Here is a 20,671-nt window from a genome sequence, read left to right as displayed (position 1 = left end):
CCATGATTCTTCCTTCTCAAGGATTAGCACCTCATTAGCATGATGACTAAAGCAGTCATATAAGCATTACTTAGTTAATTTCAGGGTGATATCTAGGAGGCTAATTAAGTTGCAAATCACCACAGCTATCTCTGCAAACCAAGAAGTCTGAAGGCAATCTCATACTACTAGAAAACAGTGATTGCCTGGAACTGTATTCTCTTCTCCAGTTCTTAAGTATTTCCATCACCTCTTCTAAAATGTTCACTGGATCTTGATGGGAGGACTTAGGTTTTCAGGTTTTTTTGTTTTTGTTTTTGTTTTTTTCTTGAACATTAGAACACAAGCCACAGTAAGAGTCCCCAATATTGAGAAATTTAACCTTTGGAAGTTTTAATCAATATCTATGGCATAATTTAAAGTGCTCATTTCTATACTCTAGGCATGTAACAAGAGTAATATAGAGTATAAATACTGATGTTCAAGTGAGTCCCAGGAAAGGCGCAAAGCTACACAGAGAAACCCTGTCTCGAAAAACCAAAAAAAAAAAAAAAAAAAAAATACTGACGTTTAAGGGAGTCTTTTAAGAGAGTAATTCACATTAACTTAAAACATCAAAGTCCCCCCAATGGATCAAAAACATTCTTAATCATGTATTATCAGCCAGGTTACAGAAATAAATATAGGTTTTTTTATGGACCTGGACCTAAATCTAAGACATGTTTAGTTGCACCTATACAAGTTGCTGTGTGACTATTCGTTGAACATATACATCTGGCTTATTTAGCAATTTCCTTCACTTGGACTGAGTAAGGCTCTCAGTGACATCTGCAACTATGAAACTCAGGCAACACTGGGGTTTCCCACCTCGGTCCTAGTGAGATTTCTTCTAATAATGCAAACATAGCAAGAGGCATATCATTACATGATTTCTTTGATGAAATACTGTGCATATTAAATACATTGTCAAGAGTCTTCATTATATTTATTGTCAGGTGTGCCTCATTGTTGAACAGCTCATAAGAACTCTCTAAGACATTATGATACCTGACTGATGAATCAACGATTGGAGGAAAAGGTGCAAGATATGATCTGTTATTGATGTGGAAGAAAATAATGTGGTGCTTTGGTGAATGTCCAACCAATGAAAACCCCAAATACTTTTGGACCACTGATCGGCAATTGGTGGACTTAGAAACAGAGTCAAGAGAATAAAAATGATGTAACATTCCTGTATTGGGATACATTTTGCCACAGATATCATACATCACATTTTAGTGAAAGAAAGTGTTAGGTATTCTTTTCTACTGAGGTCATAATGTATACCAGAATTGGAGAGTCTCACCTTCAAATATGAAATGAAAGCTGAATTTATTTGTTTAAAGGAAAGGAGAGAACGCAGGGTAGTTATTTTCATACAGTCTTTGAAACTTTCAGTAGAAAAGTCTATCAGTGAAAAGGCATTGACCACAGAGCAATCTAAAGGCCGTGAGAATAAGGAAGTGTTCTGAAAAGGCAGCTGGTGCTGCATTCCAGAAAGGGCTTGTTACCTACTGACTAAGCTGATCATGTGAGTTCTTCTCAAATTACCAGTTCCTTTGCTCACTGAAAGGGATTCCAAATAAGGAAGCCAGATGCCTCATTGAGAATGACACTATCTTGCAAAGGCCTAAATACAAAAGTGACATCCAGTCTTCATTCTCCACATTTGTACTTGGAGGAAACAACTGAAATAAGCAACAGGAATTTTCATTATTTCAGTAATAGCTTAGTAACTTTTAAAAATCTCTCATCGGCTGAATGCCACCATCAGCTCACACTTGTTGAACGTGCTTCTGATGAGTATTAAGTGATAATGCCCATTCTTTGCAAACATTGGCCACTGAGTCATGCTGTCTCACAGCCAAATCCATCTATAACACCAGCAAATTGGAAGACAATAATTAGAACAACACCACACATTTGGGGACCATTGTACATCCCAAACCCAAGTTACTGAAGAAATACCATTTGCAAGAATGTTTACCTTTTAGTCAAAGTAAGTTCCACTGTGCATGCTAAGTCAAGAACCAAAGTAATTGTTAGCAGAGCCAGATAATTTTATATAAAATGAAGTGTTTTCCCATACTACTATGTTTCCATTGACTTTGAATCTATTTCTAGCTTGTTGAGAATCTTCCACACTGACTTTCATAGCAGCTGAAATAGCTTACATTCTTACCATCTGAGTCCCTTAGGGGTAATGACTCATCTAAAATGTAGATAGCCCCATTGCATTCATTGACTGTGTCTCAGACTGAATAAAAATGACAAAGGAAATGGATCACCAGAATTCTCATTTTTTTTCTTATTTGTGGAGGCAGTGTGAGTAGCCATCTCACCCTTCCTGCCATAATATGCTGTATCCCTTGATATTTAAGCCTCGAAAAACCTTTGCTCATCAAACTTTCTTTTGTTGGGTGTTTAATTATAATAGTGAAAAAAGGAATTTATGCAGTCCTTCCTCCCTCTCTCCAGCAGGATTCCCCAAGCAGGACCTAACGTTTGGCTGTGGGTCTCTACATCTATTTCCATCAGTTGCTCTGTGAAGTCTCTCTAATGACAATTGGGCTAGACACCCATCCATGAGTATAGCAGAATATCATTAGATGTCATTACATTGGCATTTTTTTTTCTTTCTCCAGTTGTGTTTGGTTCCATCCCAAGTCTCTGGACTATCTAGCCATTAGGTCCTGTCCCTCCAGGCAATGTCAGGGGTGGACTCCCTCTCACGGCATGGGTCTGAGGCTGGAGCAGTCATTGACTCACCACTCCCACAATCTCTATGTCATCTTTACCCAAACACACCCCATAGGCAGGAAAATCTGTAGGACTGAGGTTATGTGGCAGGACTGGTAGGCGCCAGAGAAGTCAAGGACGTCAAAAAACAACCCACAGAATCAACTAACCTTGGCTGATAGGAGCTCACAGAGACTGAACCAACAATCAGGGAGTCTGCATGGGACAGATCTAGGTCCCCTGCATATATGTGACAGTTGTGAAGCTTAGTCTTCTGATGGAACTCCTAATAGTGGGAATAGGGGCTGTCTTTGACTCTTTTGCTGGCTTTTGGAACCCTACTCAGCATATTGGGTTACCTTGCCTAGCCTTAATTTTAGAGGAGGTATGTAGTCTTACTACAACTTGATATGCCATCTTTTGTTGATACCCATGGGAGGCCTGCCCTATTCTGGATTGAAATGGTGTTGTAGAATATTATTTTAAGGTGTGTTACTTTTGTTTTTGTTGCATTTGTTTAACTCTGTAAAGCTGTGTTACTGTGCCTAAAACACCTGATGGTCTAATAAAGAATTGAACAGCCAATAGCAAGGTAGGAGAAAGGACAGGTGGGGCTCAAAGGCAGAGAGAATATATAGAAGGAGAAATCTGGGAGGGAGGACGAGTAGCCAGAGAAGGAAGAGGACTCCAGGGGCCAGCCACCCAGCCACCCAGCCACCCAGCTACACAACCAGACATGGAGTAAGAAGGAAAGAAAACTTATACAGGAATAGAGAAAGAAAAAAAGCCCAGGGATAAAAGGTAGATAAAATAATCTAAAGTTAAAAAAAAAACTAGCAAGGAACAAGTCATCCTAAGGCCAGGCATTTGTAATGAAGAATAAGCCTCTGTGTGTGATTTATTTGGAAGCTGTGTGGTAGGATCCCTAAAAGAGCAAAAACATCCAACACCAAAATGGAGGAGAGGTGGTTGTGGGGGCAGGGGACTAGAAGAGGTGGAAGGGGAAACTGCAGTCAGGATATACTATACTATACTATACTACACTACACTACACTACACTACACTATACTACACTACACTACACTACACTATACTATACTATACTATACTACACTACACTACACTATACTATACTATACTACACTATACTATACTACACTACACTACACTATACTACACTATACTACACTATACTACACTACACTACACTACACTATACTATACTATACTACACTACACTACACTACACTACACTACACTACACTATACTATACTACACTACACTACACTACACTATACTACACTACACTACACTACACTACACTATACTATACTATACTACACTACACTACACTATACTATACTATACTATACTATAAATAAATGATTTGTACATATATTTTTACCCAGAAGTCATTAATGTTCATCACCTTGAGAAACATGCACAGATCATCTGAGTGGCCTTCATGTAGAAAATTAACAGTTTGTCCTGGCCAAGAGTTCATAGGAGAACGGGCACCTTCTCACCTACAAACAGAACTTTGCCATCCTACCTGGCTCCTTGTGTATGACTGTCTCTAGTCTGACCTTGTAGCCACTACATATAATCCACAACTTTCTTCTAACAGGGCCCAAAACCAAAAGGATCTTATTTCCCAAGAACATAGAAATCCCACTTTATTTCATGTCCTCAGGTAATGTCCTAGCTGGCATGTACCATACTTCCCAGTCAGTCAATGACCACAAGCTTAATAACTGTCAGTATAAAGTGTACACTGTATGATATTTTTGTAGACATAATTACCCGTTACCATGTGAGCTAATCCATTTCACTTTAATACCCCGATCTCTATATATGTGTTTTCTTTCTCACTGTCTCTGATGGAATCCAAAATGCCACGAAGCAATTTCAATTAGAGATAATATTTTAGTGAGATGTTCTCTACACATTATAGTATTTAAGAAGTACCTGCTCCATTCAAACTTTTTTCAAACTTGCATGAGAAGTACTCTTTTGGTGCCACACCAAACTTCCAAGTGTGAGGACTTGGGAGTTTGAGGAGGAATCATGTTGACTAACCATTGACAGTTCTGTGTTCCTGGTTGTGATAATTAGATTAAAAATTGTCAGCAGATAATTAAAAGAGGGGTGATGACTTACAATTTGTCATTGTTCAGAAAACAAGGGACCTCAGAGTGTTGGACCTTAAATGGGACATCTTTATTTCATTGCTCCTCTCCTCAAGTTTCAGGGGTCATCATGGGAGAAGGAGCTGAAATCTTTTCAGAGTCAGAGGTGGTGAAAAACTTCAAAGCAGCAGTGTTTTCCAGACACAACAAGGCATGTGAACTCACAGAAACTGTGAGAACATACAAAAGATCCACATGAATTCAAGCCAGAGAAAATCCTAGTGTGGACATGGGAAGTAGACATGAAGTCCCACCTTTCTTGGAGGAGCTATTGGCATCTAATTGCTACTGGGAGAGAGAGGGTCAGATTGCTTCAATGATGTGACACTTAGTCTATCAACCACACTCAAGTGCAGGCCCTACACCTAACACAAACTAGACTCGATGAGTTTACCCAGGACAGAGAGGATAGGGAGAGGAGGGAGAGACAGAGACAGAGACAGAGACAGAGACAGAGAGACATATATATAGAGATTTCCTCTTTGAGGCACACACCAATGTCTTAACTTGCTTCTAACATCTTTTAAATTTTTCATCACCTCAGTATACTTCCAAAGCCTGGATATCAAGGCTTTAAACATGAGCTTTGAGGGATACTCCAGATCCAAACTGTATCATAAGGAATCACAAACTCTTAGAAAACTGAACAAAGGTTTGAAGGAAAGAGTTTCCCTCATATAGTTCAAACTCATTGAAGAGATGAGTGACTTATAACTCCTCATTGCTGAGCAGGAGAAACTCTTTTCTTGTGACATAGCACATACTTAGTAGTGCCATTTGACTTCAGTCAAGTATGTGACTTATTGAACCTGGAACATTTTTAGTGGGTGTAAAGGGAATGCCATACACAAAAATTAATTTCAAGTAAAATTAGCCAGAAACTTATCTTCAGCCTCTCTCCTAGTTTCCAATCATGATTATTTTCAGTTTTATTCTTACATCTCTTTTCATTTTTATCTGGTCAGTATCTTCCTCAATACAGCCACAGGCTGCTGCTGCCTCTATGGCTCCTATGCCCTTTGATGCATTCCTCACTGGAGAGCCTTGGTTGAATTTCTATTAGTGACAGCATTGTATTTAACTGGTTTTTGAACGTTTTTTTTTTCTTTTTGTCCCAGCTACACATTCTCATAACCCTTCAGACCAGATAAGCATTTGTGTTTTTGAGTTCTAGGAGTATTGCTCTCTTGCAGTAAAATGTGTTGCCTTCCCTTAATATCACAGGTGGAGCTCCAACTCAAAATTGATATGCCATCCATTGTAATGCAAAACACATTATCACCCTGCAGCAGCACCTATAGCAAAAAACAATATCTGCTTTAAAAAAATTAATTGCTTACTAATGCCCTATAATAATAAAACTCAGTTTTTCTCCCTGGGAATTAAAATATACTTATGTTATAGAATGAGTGTAGATGAACTGGCAGAAATACTGTCTTCCCATTTTTGAGAACCCAGTATCTTATCAAACCTTCAAAACTTCAACTTAGTCCATCACATTCCTGAAACTTTGGCAAAATTTTGGTTTCACTTGCTATTTTCTGGTTCATTTTGTAGCTTCTTTTAGCAGTATCCTTTACCTTGTCATTAGTACAATAACTTACATGTTTTTATATCCCTCACAAGTTCAGCTAAACTACTGAGAGAAAGGTATTTTTAACTTCTCTTTTGGTATATGTAGTGCTCAGGATGTTTAACTTCCTATTTTATCCTATCAATCACTTGCTAGGTCTGGTTTGTTTCTGTGTGGACACCGCTGTTGTGACTCCTTTGTCATCTTCAATGGAAATCACTAGATTGTATACTAGCCCTCCTTAAAGCAGGAGTGACTATTATCTTTTTTCTGAAATATATTTTCTAGCTACTCTTTGCAGAATTAGGTGTGACAGCAATAGCTATAGTGAATAGTGAATCTTATCTTAAAATTTAGATTTCAGGTATTTGTCACTATTGAACAGAGGCCTCTTACCACCACACTTGAGTGATTTACCAGAAGTCTTTACCAGCAGTCTAAAATTCAATATTGTTAGAAACTTACATAACACTGTGAAATTTATGTTTTATGAAACTGAGATGTATTTTATTTTCAAGTATCCCCTGCTGATAAATTAACATATTTTTGTTTAGAAGTATGCATAAACTGATGAGAAGACAATAAGATGAAAAGTGGCATAGAGTTAGATGCATTGGACAAACAGTAACTCAGATATGAAGTATACATGGATCTCATCACATTGTTCCATGGACTCAAGAGATAAGATGGATTTAGCGTTTAGTTTGGATAATGACTTTCTACATAATAGGAATCCTTCTAGAGAGAGGCACAGGAAGGTTTCTGATACCAGCACCTGTGATGAAAGTAATTGGTTTGGCTGAACAGCTGTCTGAAGGCATCAGGAATTTTTCTTGTGTAGTATAAATTTCTTATGAACTCTGATCTGCAGAGTGGCCTCATTTTGTTTCTCCCTAGGGCTCAAGTAATCCAATGGATGAAGGAAATACACTTCTAATGCAAACAAAACTTTCAGGAAAGCAAGAGAAAAGACAAAAGGCATGGGGGAAAAGATCTGGTAATATGTGTTAGGAGGGTCTAAAAAGCAAGATACGTTGAGATTGTGAGTTTAGGCTTATAACAGCGTGTTGTTCTTCATAATGTGTCTTTTACATCTTTCCTTTCTTTTAGTCTTTTCTTCCTTTGCTTTCTGCCTCAAAACCCTATTTTATTCTGCCCATCAAAGTCTTTTCCTTTTGTGTCTATCAAGATGCTGACTGGACAATCTCTCATTGTCTCTATATATTTGCAAATCCCCAACACTTGTTGGAAATACAGCATGGCAATCTACTTTTCTTTACAGAGATGTGACAGTGAGGCGAGCCTGTATCATTGGTTGCTTAAAGGCAGCTGACAAGATGAATTCTCCTGAAATGATCACAACTCTCCAGACTGAGTAAATGGAATATTAGTTGTCTTACTTTTGTATTGAGGTCATATTAGTATTAATAGACTTCTAAGAAGTGTCTGGGTGAGTGATTCTCAAGAGATTCTTCTTAGATAAATTTACTCATTAGTTTTAAGGGAAGAATGATATCTTATTTATGGATACCTGCGTGATTTTCTTGTCTTTTCTGGACCTATATGAATGGGAAAAGAAGAAAATTACCAGGACCCAAGGAAGTGGTCAGCAGTAACTTTCTGTTGTTGCCACTCCATTGCTGATGGGATTCGATGTATGGGATTCCTGTGTTAGTTGGTAAAAAGCACACTTTGAACCACTTTTCTTCAGTAGTATGCACTCAGAGTGAGAGGACCTGTGACAGTCTCATGGTAGAGCTCTGGAGTGGGTGAATAATCTAGCCAGGGAATCTCTCTGGGGGAGTATGCCCTTCACTGGGTATCTGGAGAAAAGACTACTATGTCCCATAAGAGAAGGAAATCAAATGAAGATCTTGTCAGATTCCAGTCCTGGGACTGGGTTATATCAAATTGAATTGCTGACCAAAGAAGTTCCATGGGAATACCCAAACAATCCAAGCTGTTGCCAAGACTATAGGTTGCTCCCCCACAAACAAACGGCTAGGCCCCATTGCTGAAGACAAAACCTACACAACTCATTGAACATGGAGTAGTTGAGCTGGTGCCTACAGAGAGGCTTCCACCTATGTGTTCTAGCATCTGTAGTACAGGAAGGTACTCTGAATGCCACCAAAAGAGAAATTCCAAGCTGGTCAGGAACCCCTTAATCTATCATGGTGTCCTGCTTGAAGGTTATGCTAGGGCAATGGTGGCACAAAGCTTGTGGGAGTCACCAATCAACGTCTGGTTTGACTGAAGGCCTGCTCCACAAGATGGAACCCATACCTGACATTACTTAGGTGATCTAGAACCTGAGACCTAGGGACCTAGAGAGAAACCAATACTACTGTTCTAAATAGAGTAAACGAAAACAAACAAACAACAACAACAAAAACCCAGAGAAACATACCAATAAAATGGCCCCTAGTGATAGTCTGCTATAATCATAAATCAGTGCTTTGCTTAGCCATCTTCAGAGAAGCTTCCTCCTGCAGCAGATGGGAGCAAATACAGAGACCCATAGCCAGATATTAAGTAGAGAGTGAGAGACCTTGGAACACTTAGCCATAAATGGGGTGTTTCCCTCAAATCCTTCCCCTCAAGGTTCAGGGAACTCTAGAGAAGAGGAGACAGATTGTAAGAGCCATAGAGGATGGAAGACACCAAGAAAACAAGGCCCTATAAATCAGAATGATCAAGGCATATATGAACTCACAGAGACTGAGTCTGCACGCACTAAGCCTCCAGGGGTCTGTACTAGATCCTTTGTATATTATACATATATGTGTGTGTGTGTGTGTGTATGTGTGTGTGTGTGTGTATTAAGCCTTATAGTTTAATGTGTTTATTCAGTTCCAGAGTGTGCAAATGAGTTGGCCTCTGTTTTGTATGACTTCTGCTCAGCTCCTTTCTTGTTGTTTGTTTGTTTATTTCATCCAATGTGATAAAAGTTTTTGTTTGTGTGCTAGTTTTTATTTTAGTTTATTATATTAATTATTTATATTAATAATTATCCCTAAGAAGCCTGTTTGTTTTCTAATTTTGTTTTCTAATGAGAGATAGAAAGGGACTGGATCCAGATGGAAAGGAAGGTAGAAGAAACTGAGAATAGGGAAGGAATGGGAAAGAGATAAGAGATATGGATCATATGTAATCAGGATATATTATTTGAGAAATAAATCTATTTTCAATAAAAGGAAAAACATTTTTAAAAAGTTCTTTTCAGCAATCAGTCTTTGATTTTACCACACAAGTTGGTAATCGGTAAATTTTCCTCTTTCCTGTTTCTTTACTTCATCCTAAGTCAAATGAACAGATACAGACAAGTAGGAAGGAAGCAACCTTTTGTAGGAATGTATGACCTCAGCCTTCCCTGCTGTGTGACTTGAGCCACAGAAGAATGGGGACAATATATTAACTCATTTAAATAATAGACATTGAAACTAGACCAAATGAAACTCCAGAGACATAGAGGGAAGAAAATAGATTAAGTATATCTAAGATGTTGCTAAGGAGACAAAATTCAGAGAAGACTGGTTGAAAATGATAAGATGAGAAGTAGCCATTTCATGTTTGTACCCTAACCATCTAAATTCAAAAAGTTTTTAGTACCTAGTCATAGTAAAGCTTCATGGTGATTTTGTTTTCTGGCATTGTACTATAAAAGTTGTCTTAGAGGCATAGCCAAATCTCTTAAAGCACACCAATATTTCCAAATCTGTAATAGAATTATTGTACATTTAATAGTGATCTCATTCACTGAATTTGTCCACATTAATTTACTGTGGTTCTACAGTAAGCTATGCATTTTTCCCTTTGCTCTTTGAACATCTTGGGTTTGGATAGGGAGATCTCAATGATATTGATACATTTATTACTAGATGAAAAAAAGATAGCAACAAATTTTCTTTCTATGCTCTGACATATTTTGTGTCTCCTTTTAGTAATAGACACATTACACTTAAGTATACATTCAAAGGGTATAAAATTAGAAGTTCATTAATGGCTCAAAATACGTGTAACAGATGTCACCACTTACAAAAATACATTTCAAGATATTGACATAAAATTCAACTATTCGTAAGTCAAGACGCAGGCAGTATGAAAACAAATAAAGAGCAAAAAATCTAATTTCTTCATCAGCTGCCCGCAAGGATTCCAGGTCTGACCAGACTGGGGGGTCTTCAGTTTCTTTGATTGCAGGATTAACCTATTGACCAGAAATGACAGTTACTTATTATCACTATTTGTATTCATTTAACCTTTCCCCTTCCAAATGTTGAATCATACTTAAGGAAACATTAAAAATGTGAAATTCCAGTTACAGACATTGATTTCCATGTTTCTATTACAGGAAATTATAAATCTTTTTGTCATCTAGAAGCAAGACTTATATACATCTTTTTTTAAAGTTTAATTGATGCTAGAGGAAGTATGTCACTTGCAATTAGACAGATGGAACACCAGGATTCTGCTACTTGAGCATAGGCTTGTGTTTGATCAAGGGACAATGGAGGAACTGTGATATTTCTTTCCCTAAAGAAGCATTTTGGCCAAGAGTGATTCTGATAAGAATATCGAATGAGGTACTTGGGGATATTTCTCTATGGAGAAGATATCCTAGGAAGGAATCTAGCCAAATGACTTGGGGAACTTGCTATATTTTTGTCTATCTTACAATGGAGAGGCTGAGTTCAAGGTTAGATGCCTAACTTGTTCTTGCGATATCAAGTGTTTCAAAATTTATCATTCACTACAGAAGTCACATCATTTTTAAAACAGAAAATTGGAGGGTAAGAAAATTGCTCACCTTGGATACTATCCTCACGATCTCCTCCAGAAAGATTTTGTGTTGGGCCTCAATGGCTTTGGCCTTCGATAGGATAACATGAGGTGCTTCTGGCATAGCACTGAGTTCTGCCACCAGATGTTTCAGAGGGTCTTTCCAGGCATGCAGGATACTGAGTGTCAGTTTCAAAAAGCCTTCAATCTATTTAATAGTTATTGAACAATCATATTAAGATAAACGAAATATGGAAGGACTAGTTACACGTGACTGCTAATCAGAGAGCATGAACTAACACCCCCATTTGCTATTCTTGTGGACAGGTGTGATTTTCTGGAGAAGAAAATGATGTAGCAATCTAAAAGTTAAAATATTCACCTATACTTTGCAAAAATGAAACAGCTTATGTAAAAAAAAAGTTTCTGTGAACTACATTATTGAACATGTTCTGTTTTCTGTCTGAAATTCTTCCATCTGCCTTCCCTATGGGGCATTATATATTTGATTGTTTTGCTCATCCATGAGACCCTAAGGCTTTCTTGAACTTAGGAGGTGCCCACTGGGCTAGAATTAGAAAGATGGACATTACCAGTTTCAGTTGCAAATCTTTTAACTCATATTCATGACACCAGTGAACTAGAATGTTTGCAAACTACTTGTTATGAACTTTAGGATATTAATAGAAAGGTAGTTGAGGACAATCTGTCATTAATAAATATGGCTTCTCAGTCTACAACATTCCCTCTCCTTGTCTCTAACAGAACAGAATATTGTTGACAAGTATACCTGAAGAACATGGGTCTCATTGCATGCATAGATACCACAGTTAAAATTTGACCTTTCAGTATCTATCAGGATTGTGTCTGAATCTCATGACTGATTTAAGATGTTTGCTGTGTTGATGTCTTTTAACTAATCTAGTGATACAAAGAAGGAAGATCATAGGAGTATTCAATGGACATTAGTAGAAATGTGAGAAGTTTGTGAAGAAAAGGAACAGGTGAAAAAGTTATGGCAATGTAAGTTGCTGGGAGCATATGAGTAAGAGCTTGAGTTTGATGAAGATCAAAATTCCATTACGACTGGGCTGGCTGATGATACAAGTTTCGCAAAACATTTCAAAGTATCTGTCTCATTATCTGAGCTACATTTTGGGAGAATTAATTGAAGCATGTCAATAAACTACTTTATGACATGTCTACAATAGAATAGGTCTTCAGAAACATTATGTCTCCATCTTACCCTCCTTTCACTTTATTATTTTTAAGCAATGTTTAAGTTAATTAGTTGGAGGGTAAGTTATGGCTGTGGGTTCAAAAGAAGAAGTCATAACAAAATTTAGTTAGAACTGTTGTGACGTATAGAACTTCTCATTACAACTGAAGAAATGATTTCCTCTCAGGGAGCAGTAGATAGTATTTATAGGACTGCCTTGTCCAGGTAATTTCAGTTAAGACACAGAAGAAATTATAAGTCAAGGAGTTTGGGATACAAAGGTAAGAAGCAGATATAGAACCAGGATATTTGGGATTCAAGAAGAATTTGCTTGGTGGTCAGTAATGACAAGCTTATCAATGTGGAGACATTACTAATTTATATTAAAGACAATTGGGTTTGCATCTCTTAGGCATATACATGAATGTGTTTTTAAAACTAGATGTTCAGTTCAAAGTTTCCTACGGAATAGAAAGTCAATTCCCAGTGGCAATACATTGTTAAAATAAGATCTTTTAAGTGGTCAATTTTTAAATATCTGCCACAATATTATTTAATATTTGATTTCCTTTATAATTTATCAAGTATATACTATGGTTTTCATTTCACTGCTCACTCTTACTTGTCATTCCTGCCCTTCTGATTACCACATCCCTGTCAGTGGTCATAAGAAGCTACAGCATAGCAAAGCCAGGGCCCTACTTCAGCTATTTAGTTGAAAAGCTGAGGACCCACCGTGGTATTGCGAACTTCCTCCGTTGTGTCTGGAGTTTTGATGGGAAGAGTGTGGCAGCTGTTGACAAGCTCAGCTATTTTATTTTTCTTGCTCAAATCTAGTATCTGAAAATATTCAAGAGGAAATTTGAGTTAACTGCAATTTAAAAATTGAAAACAAACTCATGCCCAGGATATTAATACATTTAATAGATGTGTAATTTTTATAAATAAACATTGCATGAAATCTAAAATTAAGAGAGTGACTCTTTTACCTAATATTCAATTTAAGTCAGTAACGACTTTTCACCTAAATTTCTAATATACCATCTTCTTTTCCTATTTAGTATTCTATTGTTCTGTCATTAATCCTAAAATGTACTATATAATGTGAAGAAAACCCCTAAACATGATAAAGGTGAAAATATGGAGCATTTTAAAGATCATTTTTAGTGTGATTTGAGCATAATGTCATAGAAGATGTGTATCATTATTTAGTAATTTCTTGTTTGCTACTAGTTCAAATTCTTTTTTTAAACTAGGCATTATAACATTATCTATTTTCTTTCTATTTCGTGTGAATATATACACCTATACCATTCAACACCTTCATAAATTCTGAAAGAAATTGTGTCAATTGTAATAAAATTAAAATATAAGTTGACCATTTTAGGAAATAGTAAGCAACGGTGAAATTCATAAGAAGATACTAATTAAGGTTACATATTATTGAATATATAATCAAAATTATTTTCTTTTCAAAATTCTTACATTTTTATTTCATACGTATAGACATTTAAAAACAAAACATAAATTTAAGAATAACTTGAACAATCATTTTATCCTTTGCAAACCATACTCCCAGAAGCTGTCCCATTTTCATTTGGTTATAATGGCTGAAACTTCCTTTCACCTGTGGAGGTGTTTTATTTGAATTGGTTCTTGCTGCTTTCTCCTTTAAGTTATAGTGCCATCATTAGCATGGAAGCTTTGTGGGGAAGAAAAGGAAAATCAGTCGAGGCAACTTACAATTTTATTGAATATTTCTGAAGAGAACTTGTTGTGGAACTAAAACAGAATGGAGAAGTGAAATAAAATGTGTGAGTAAACAGCTTGAATACATTTTATTGCAAATATAGAGACACATGTTCTGGGTATCCCTGTTATTGAAGCCTTGTCTACTGTCTCCTTCTTGATTGACCTTGACATAGATAATGTAAAGCCTGTTTTCACCTCTAACTCAGTCCTCCCACTGAATAAACTCAGGCACTACAAACATTTAAAAAGTAACTTTTAACCCGAGGGGTTTCTGAGAAGGGAATCTATTTCCCTTCTTGACATCTTACAAGTTTAGGTTAGTTCTATTCATTCCCTTCAAATCCTCAAAATACATTTATCCTCTTTTTTTTTTTATTAAGTAAATTTATTTTACAACATCATTTAGTTCAACATAATAGCCACAAATTCCCCTGTTCTCCCACTCTCGCCCCCCCTCCCCCCACCCCACCCCCCATTCCCACCTCCTCCAGATCAAGGTCTCCCCGAGGACCGGGATCGACCTGGTAGACTCAGTCCAGCCAGGACCAGTCCCCCCCTCCCAGACCAAGCCAAGTGTCCCTGCATAGGACCCAGGATTCAAACAGCCAACTCATGCAGCAAGCCCAGGACCCGGCACCAACACACAGCTGCCTCCCAAACAGATCAAGCCAAATGACTGTCTCACCCGTTCAGGGGGCCTGATCCAGTTGGGGGCCCCTCAGCCTTTGGTTCATAGATCCTGTGCTTCCATTCATTTGGTTTTTTGTCCCTGTGCTTTATCCAACCCTGGCTTCAACAATTCTCGCTCATATAAACCCTCTTCTTTCTCACTAATTAGACTCCCAGTGCTCCACCAGGGGCCCAGCCGTGGATGTCTGCATCCAGATTCCTCAGACCTTCCTTGGATGGGGTTTATGGCACAACTAACAGGGTGTCTGGCCATCCCATCACCGGAGTAGGTCAGTTCCTGCCGTCTCTCGACCATTGCCAGCAGTCTTTTGTGGGGGTATCATTGTGGATCTCCGTGGGCCTCCCTAGCTCTCTGCTTCCTCCCCTTCTCATGTGGTCTTCATTTACCATGGTCTCCTATTCGTTGTTCTACCTCTCTTTTCTTGATCCAGCTAGGATCTCCCACTCCCTTTCCCTCGATCGTCGCTCTTCATTGTTCCCACTCATGACCAGGCTGTTCATGTAGATCTCATCCATTTCTCCGTGTCTTTTTTTGGGGTCCCGTTTTCAAGGTGTTTCCGTAGTGTAGTGGTTATCACATTTATCCTCTTAATGTCTGATGTGTGCTAACTGAGGATGCCATGACTGGCCTGCCACAAACAAGGTAAGGAAGTCTGAGTTCTTCACCAGATATATCTTCCAGGTATTTATGTCATGACTGAAAATTTAAGAAAAGTTTTTCTTGTGTGTGTTTTTTTATAATAGTTACATAGAGGCAAATAATTATTTTTTTTCTATGCTCATTGGTGTTCTGGCTGTGTGTATCTGCATGAGAGTGTCTCAGACCCACTGGACTTACAGAGAGTTGTGAGCCTCCACATGGATGTTAGGAATTGAACCTGGGTCCTCTGGAAGAACAGCCAGTGCTTTTAACAAGTGAGCTATCTCTCCAGTTTCAAATAATTAAAACTATTGAATATTCCTGTAAGTCTTTGAGATCTCACAGAACTGCCCCATTCTTCTTGTTTCACTTTTGAGTACCTTAGACTTTCTTCTACATTTGAAAGTCATATTAGGAACTGGTTGCATGATACTTCCTATTAAACTGTAGTGCAATGAACTCATCTGCTGGGAAGTTCCTTTTGGAAAAAAGCCAGGAGTTAGTGAGGTACTTACAAATTCTAGGCGCATTTCTGTAGCGAGTTCAGTGATGTTCTCAGCCAGTGCGGTGGCATTATCAAACAAGTCCTTAAGGGACACTTTACTAAGGCCAGCCTCACTGACATTCATGGGTGCAGAGGCCACCTTTTCCCACAGAAGGAGGTTTGACACCAACAGCATCAGGAGAGTCCCTGCTTCATGGAAACAGAAACTCTGTTGAGAGCTATTCATTTGAGGTTATCAACAGTAATAATATCTCTGCCCATTGACGTCCCTTGTATGATCTGGCACTGTACAACAGTAGTAGTGAATAAACATCTTCCACTGTGAAAATGCCACTAAATAATTACTTGAACAAATACAGTTAGAGAATTTGATGACTTCTTATATCTTTGGATTTCTATCAGATATGATTCTGAAATTTGCAAACATTCAGAGCTTAGGTTTATTGTGAGTGAGGAGAAGTCATTCTCTGTGGGAAGTTAGTGTCTTGAACACTTCAGTGCATTTTCAGCTGTCACACTCTGCACGACTTTGTCCTGCACGCCATGGAAACATTCCATTTTTACAAGGACAGCACAACCTCTTTTACTGTGTCTTGTTGCCTGGTAGGTATAAACACATGACTGTCTGTTGCTCAATCCTGAGGAGGAAGAGAATCCTGTCATAAAAAGAATTCTGTGTGCTGACTTCACTCACACATGATAATAATCCCATTCAACATTTACCTCAAAGCTTGTAACTGATTTCTCTGTGAACTTTCTGTTTACAGTAATCCTATGAGTAGAAGGAGCCTGTGGAATATCATCAAACTATCTTGATGAAAGGGAAGCCTTACAAGCATAATTGCTGTTCTGTAGTTTTTAAATTATCTGGTGAGGAAGGCTGAATGCCAACACTGTGGAAATCCTGCCATATGTGGACATAACTTATGTACATTGGGTTTTCATGTAGAACCAAGTCTTTTTGTTGTTGTTGTTGTTTTGTTTGTTTTAGGTTTTTCAAGACAGGGTTTCTCTGTGTAACCCTGACTATCCTGGAACTCACTTTGTAGACCAAGCCCGCTTCAAACTCACAGAGATATACCTGCCTCTGCCTCCTGACTGCTGGGATTGAAGGCACACACCACCTCCCAACTCGAACCAAGTCTTGGTGCAGAGTATTAACAGAAGCTATTACTTGTAAGTAATAAATTTTACCTTTGAGCACATGGACCCAGAGACCCCACTAGTCTTGATTTATCTAATTTCCTTATCTATAAAACAGCCACTGTTAAATTTTGAAATTTCAGCTATGACTAATGTTGATTTTATGTTTTTATTGTTCAGAGATAAACAGAAACAGCATGCTAGCATATCAACAATTTACTGTTTTAAGAAGATGAACCAAGATGTAGATATCAAGATGCAGAATTCATTTATCTTTGGTGATGCCAGTCTAGAAAACCTTCATTGTACAAAATCTTTGATAAATGCAATTTGAAATGTGTATTATAAAGTGAGGAATTGAAAAGGCTTATTCATGAAAAATATCTAAATTTGATTACTCAAAATAACTTAGCATACCCGAAAAACTATATGCAAAATGAAAGTAATTCTATGTAGGTAATTCCTATTGAATACAAAAACTCATGTTGCTTCCCAAAATTAATTTTACACACAAAAGATATTTATGTTTAGAATAAGTACACATACTGCACTTTCATTTAGGATTCTAAAAGGAGTGCAAGGAGCCATTGACTTTATTATTTTACTTCATGTAATAGAATTTATGTTTATTTTATGTTAAGAAAAAGTGCAGATATTAGCAGATTTTCCACTTTTGAAAGGACATTTTACTAGAGCTAAATTGTCAAAACCTTGTAGACTCATCTCCTAGACTCGTCTATGTCCTCACATAGAAAATAATACTGAGTTCATTCTATTCCAACCAGAACATGCTATATTCTTCATTCTACATGTCCTATATATTGAACCCACAGACTCATGTGGTGTTGCTATCATCAAATGTCTCATTTTTTCTGAAATTTTGGCTTTTTGAGATAGATCATTTCATGTTGTAGGTCTTTCCTGACTATTCAAGGTTTTGAAGACACATTATGGTTTCTGCTACAAAGATGTTAGTAATATTCATATTCTCTACTTCAATCACCTAAGATAATTCAAAGTATCTCTAGACACTGCTACATGACTCTGGGATAAGGTTACTCCTCTTTGAGAAACACGGATCCATAGATGCACTTTGCATTTGCTTCTAGAATAATGATTGGAAAGTATTTCTCACATCTGTTGGGCTTTACTTCACTTGGTTAAGCACTAATTATGTCCTTTATTCCTGATAAGAAAAGTATAACACTAGAAAAGTAAACCGTCTAAACAAGCTTTGCAATATAATGCAGTGTTTAAGCTCACTAGGAGGAACTCGGTAAACGGTTACTTACAGGAGCATGTTTGAGTCAAAGACAGTAGTGGCATCTCTGCAGAGTCCCACCACAGCTTAGCTGTTGACTCAGCGAAGATACTTCACTGGAGTCCTGCCTCCAGTAAACTCTCTACCTCTTTTATAGTCTAACATAGAATCCCTAAGGCTAAACACAAGTAGGAGGAAAAGGAAGTATCATTTTCCATTATTTGTTCCCCTCAGGGGTTTAAGTAGTCTAGTTACCATGAGCATGAAGATAGTTCTATGTGTACTGTTTATCTTATTTTAAAGTTGGGAGTATAAAATAAATTATGTTGTGAGTAAGGACAGCTATCTCTTCTTCATAAACACTGATAACAATTTCATGCTTTACTTAAATAGCTACGTCATAAACCTTAATTTTTCCTTTAGATCCTTTTATATTTTGATCATTTCCTCTGAAATGTTCAGTGAAACTTGAATGGAGGCCATATATATTTCATTGATTTTGTAGCATTGGAACAGAGCCACAGAGTCACCTATACTGAACAGTTTCACCCTCATAAATCTTTGACAACATCCAAGGAACATGGTGAATTGTTTGATTTTTCCATATTAGGCACATAAGAATGGTAATGCAAGATGCAAATACAGATGTCTAGATGGTTGTTTTGATAGAGAAATTAGATTAACTTAACAGAATAATATCAAAAGTCTCCATTTGAAGAACCTAGAACATCTCCAGTCACAGATTTTTCAGCCAGGCTTACAAACATCAGCTCAGTCCATGGAACTGGGCTTAAAGCTAATTAGAATATGTTTGATTTTGGCTACACAGTCATACTAACAGGGAATGAGTCAAAACATCTGCCTCAGTTTGCTAATTACCTTAGCTTGGGTTGAGCAGGTCCTTTACTGATATTTCACACTATTCTCCAGCATAGTGACATGGTGCTGCACTATAAAAATCAGTCAGTACTGTGAAATCTTTCACCCCATTACAATTTTTTATCTTGCAACCAGAACATAAGGTATCTTACTTTATTATCTCTAATAGTTAATTCAGTTCATATGCAGTCCACTGGCAATAGGCTATTCTACATAGATGGCCACCGGGGCCTCACTGTTGAATAGCTCATAGGAAGCTAAATAACCTGGCCTTGAAATTCTTTAGAAATCCTGTGGTTTTATCTACTACATTTTTCAGCCATGCTTGGTATGGTAGGTGCTTTCAGATTCTTGACTGCTATCTTTCCTTTCCTTCTAAAAGTTCCTCCAAGTCTGTAGGACAAAGGATCTTATCTCTGTACACTCTTTAACAATGGAACCCTTGCAAATGTTCATCAAAGCTGTTGAAAGGCCCTGTGTTCCCTGCTACATTCAAACAAGTACAACTTCAATAGAACTCAGCATCAATTGGAATGCTTAAAAAGAACAGCCCTGACCACAAGAAAGAAACAGCTAATACCTCATAATAAATAATAAAAATGTGACTGCCTTTTTCAGTTGTTTCTCCCATAGAAAGATGTTGCTTATAACAAAGCATGTTATAGGAAATACTATATTTTGATTGAGATAATATGGAGTTGTTTTAACTAGTATTATCTCTCAACTTGGTAGATATAGAATCACCTTGGAGACTGTAATCAAAGATAGTGAGCATATGGAACAGGGACCTTGGGGGTTTATGGACAGTAAGAATTGTTGTCATAGAATATTCTACCCGTAAGTCTATTCTCCTGAAATGTCAAAGTTGAAATTGCCAATGGAAGTTAGTGTGGACTTATCAGGAGAGGTGAATGTTTTACTCAGAAGAAGGAAATTTATTTAGTGTATGAGACCTCATCCTTCCATTGGGCTCCCTTGTCAGAAGTCTCCTGGATCTTAGCACCCTGCAGTTGGCATCAGTATGCCCTTAGCTTAGGAGGCCACACTACCATTTCAGACTTCCTTAGGAGCTTCCTGGAGCCTGACAGCTCACAGCTGTTAGTAGCTATTCCAAATTCCTTCCCACCATAGGCTTTTGACCATTAATTAGCCCTTTAATGACCCAAGTTGTGATAAGGAGCCCACATTGCTGGAGAACTTGGCAGCATTGTCCAAGGGGCACTACTATTGCAGGAATGGCAGATAGAAGGATGACAGCACCCTTTAAGTTTACCACAAGG

General features: G+C 37.7%; 1 protein-coding gene across 1 annotated transcript; it reads right to left on the bottom strand.

Annotated features, from left to right (window-relative positions):
- Window positions 1-10,377: 10,377 nt before the first annotated feature.
- LOC114702151 (prolactin-7D1-like) lies at window positions 10,378-18,624 on the bottom strand. Its single transcript, XM_037205597.1, has 6 exons — window positions 18,544-18,624; window positions 16,119-16,294; window positions 14,265-14,303; window positions 13,257-13,361; window positions 11,331-11,510; window positions 10,378-10,730 (listed from the first exon to the last, which is right to left on the bottom strand). Exons 1-6 carry the CDS (start codon window positions 18,575-18,577, stop codon window positions 10,509-10,511), a joined length of 756 nt encoding a protein of 251 aa, XP_037061492.1. The 5' UTR covers window positions 18,578-18,624; the 3' UTR covers window positions 10,378-10,508.
- Between the last annotated feature and the right edge of the window lie 2,047 nt (window positions 18,625-20,671).

This window comes from Peromyscus leucopus, chromosome 5, assembly GCF_004664715.2.
Source record: "Peromyscus leucopus breed LL Stock chromosome 5, UCI_PerLeu_2.1, whole genome shotgun sequence".
Taxonomy (NCBI): domain Eukaryota; kingdom Metazoa; phylum Chordata; class Mammalia; order Rodentia; family Cricetidae; genus Peromyscus; species Peromyscus leucopus.
This window is presented reverse-complemented; position numbering and strand designations above follow the sequence as displayed.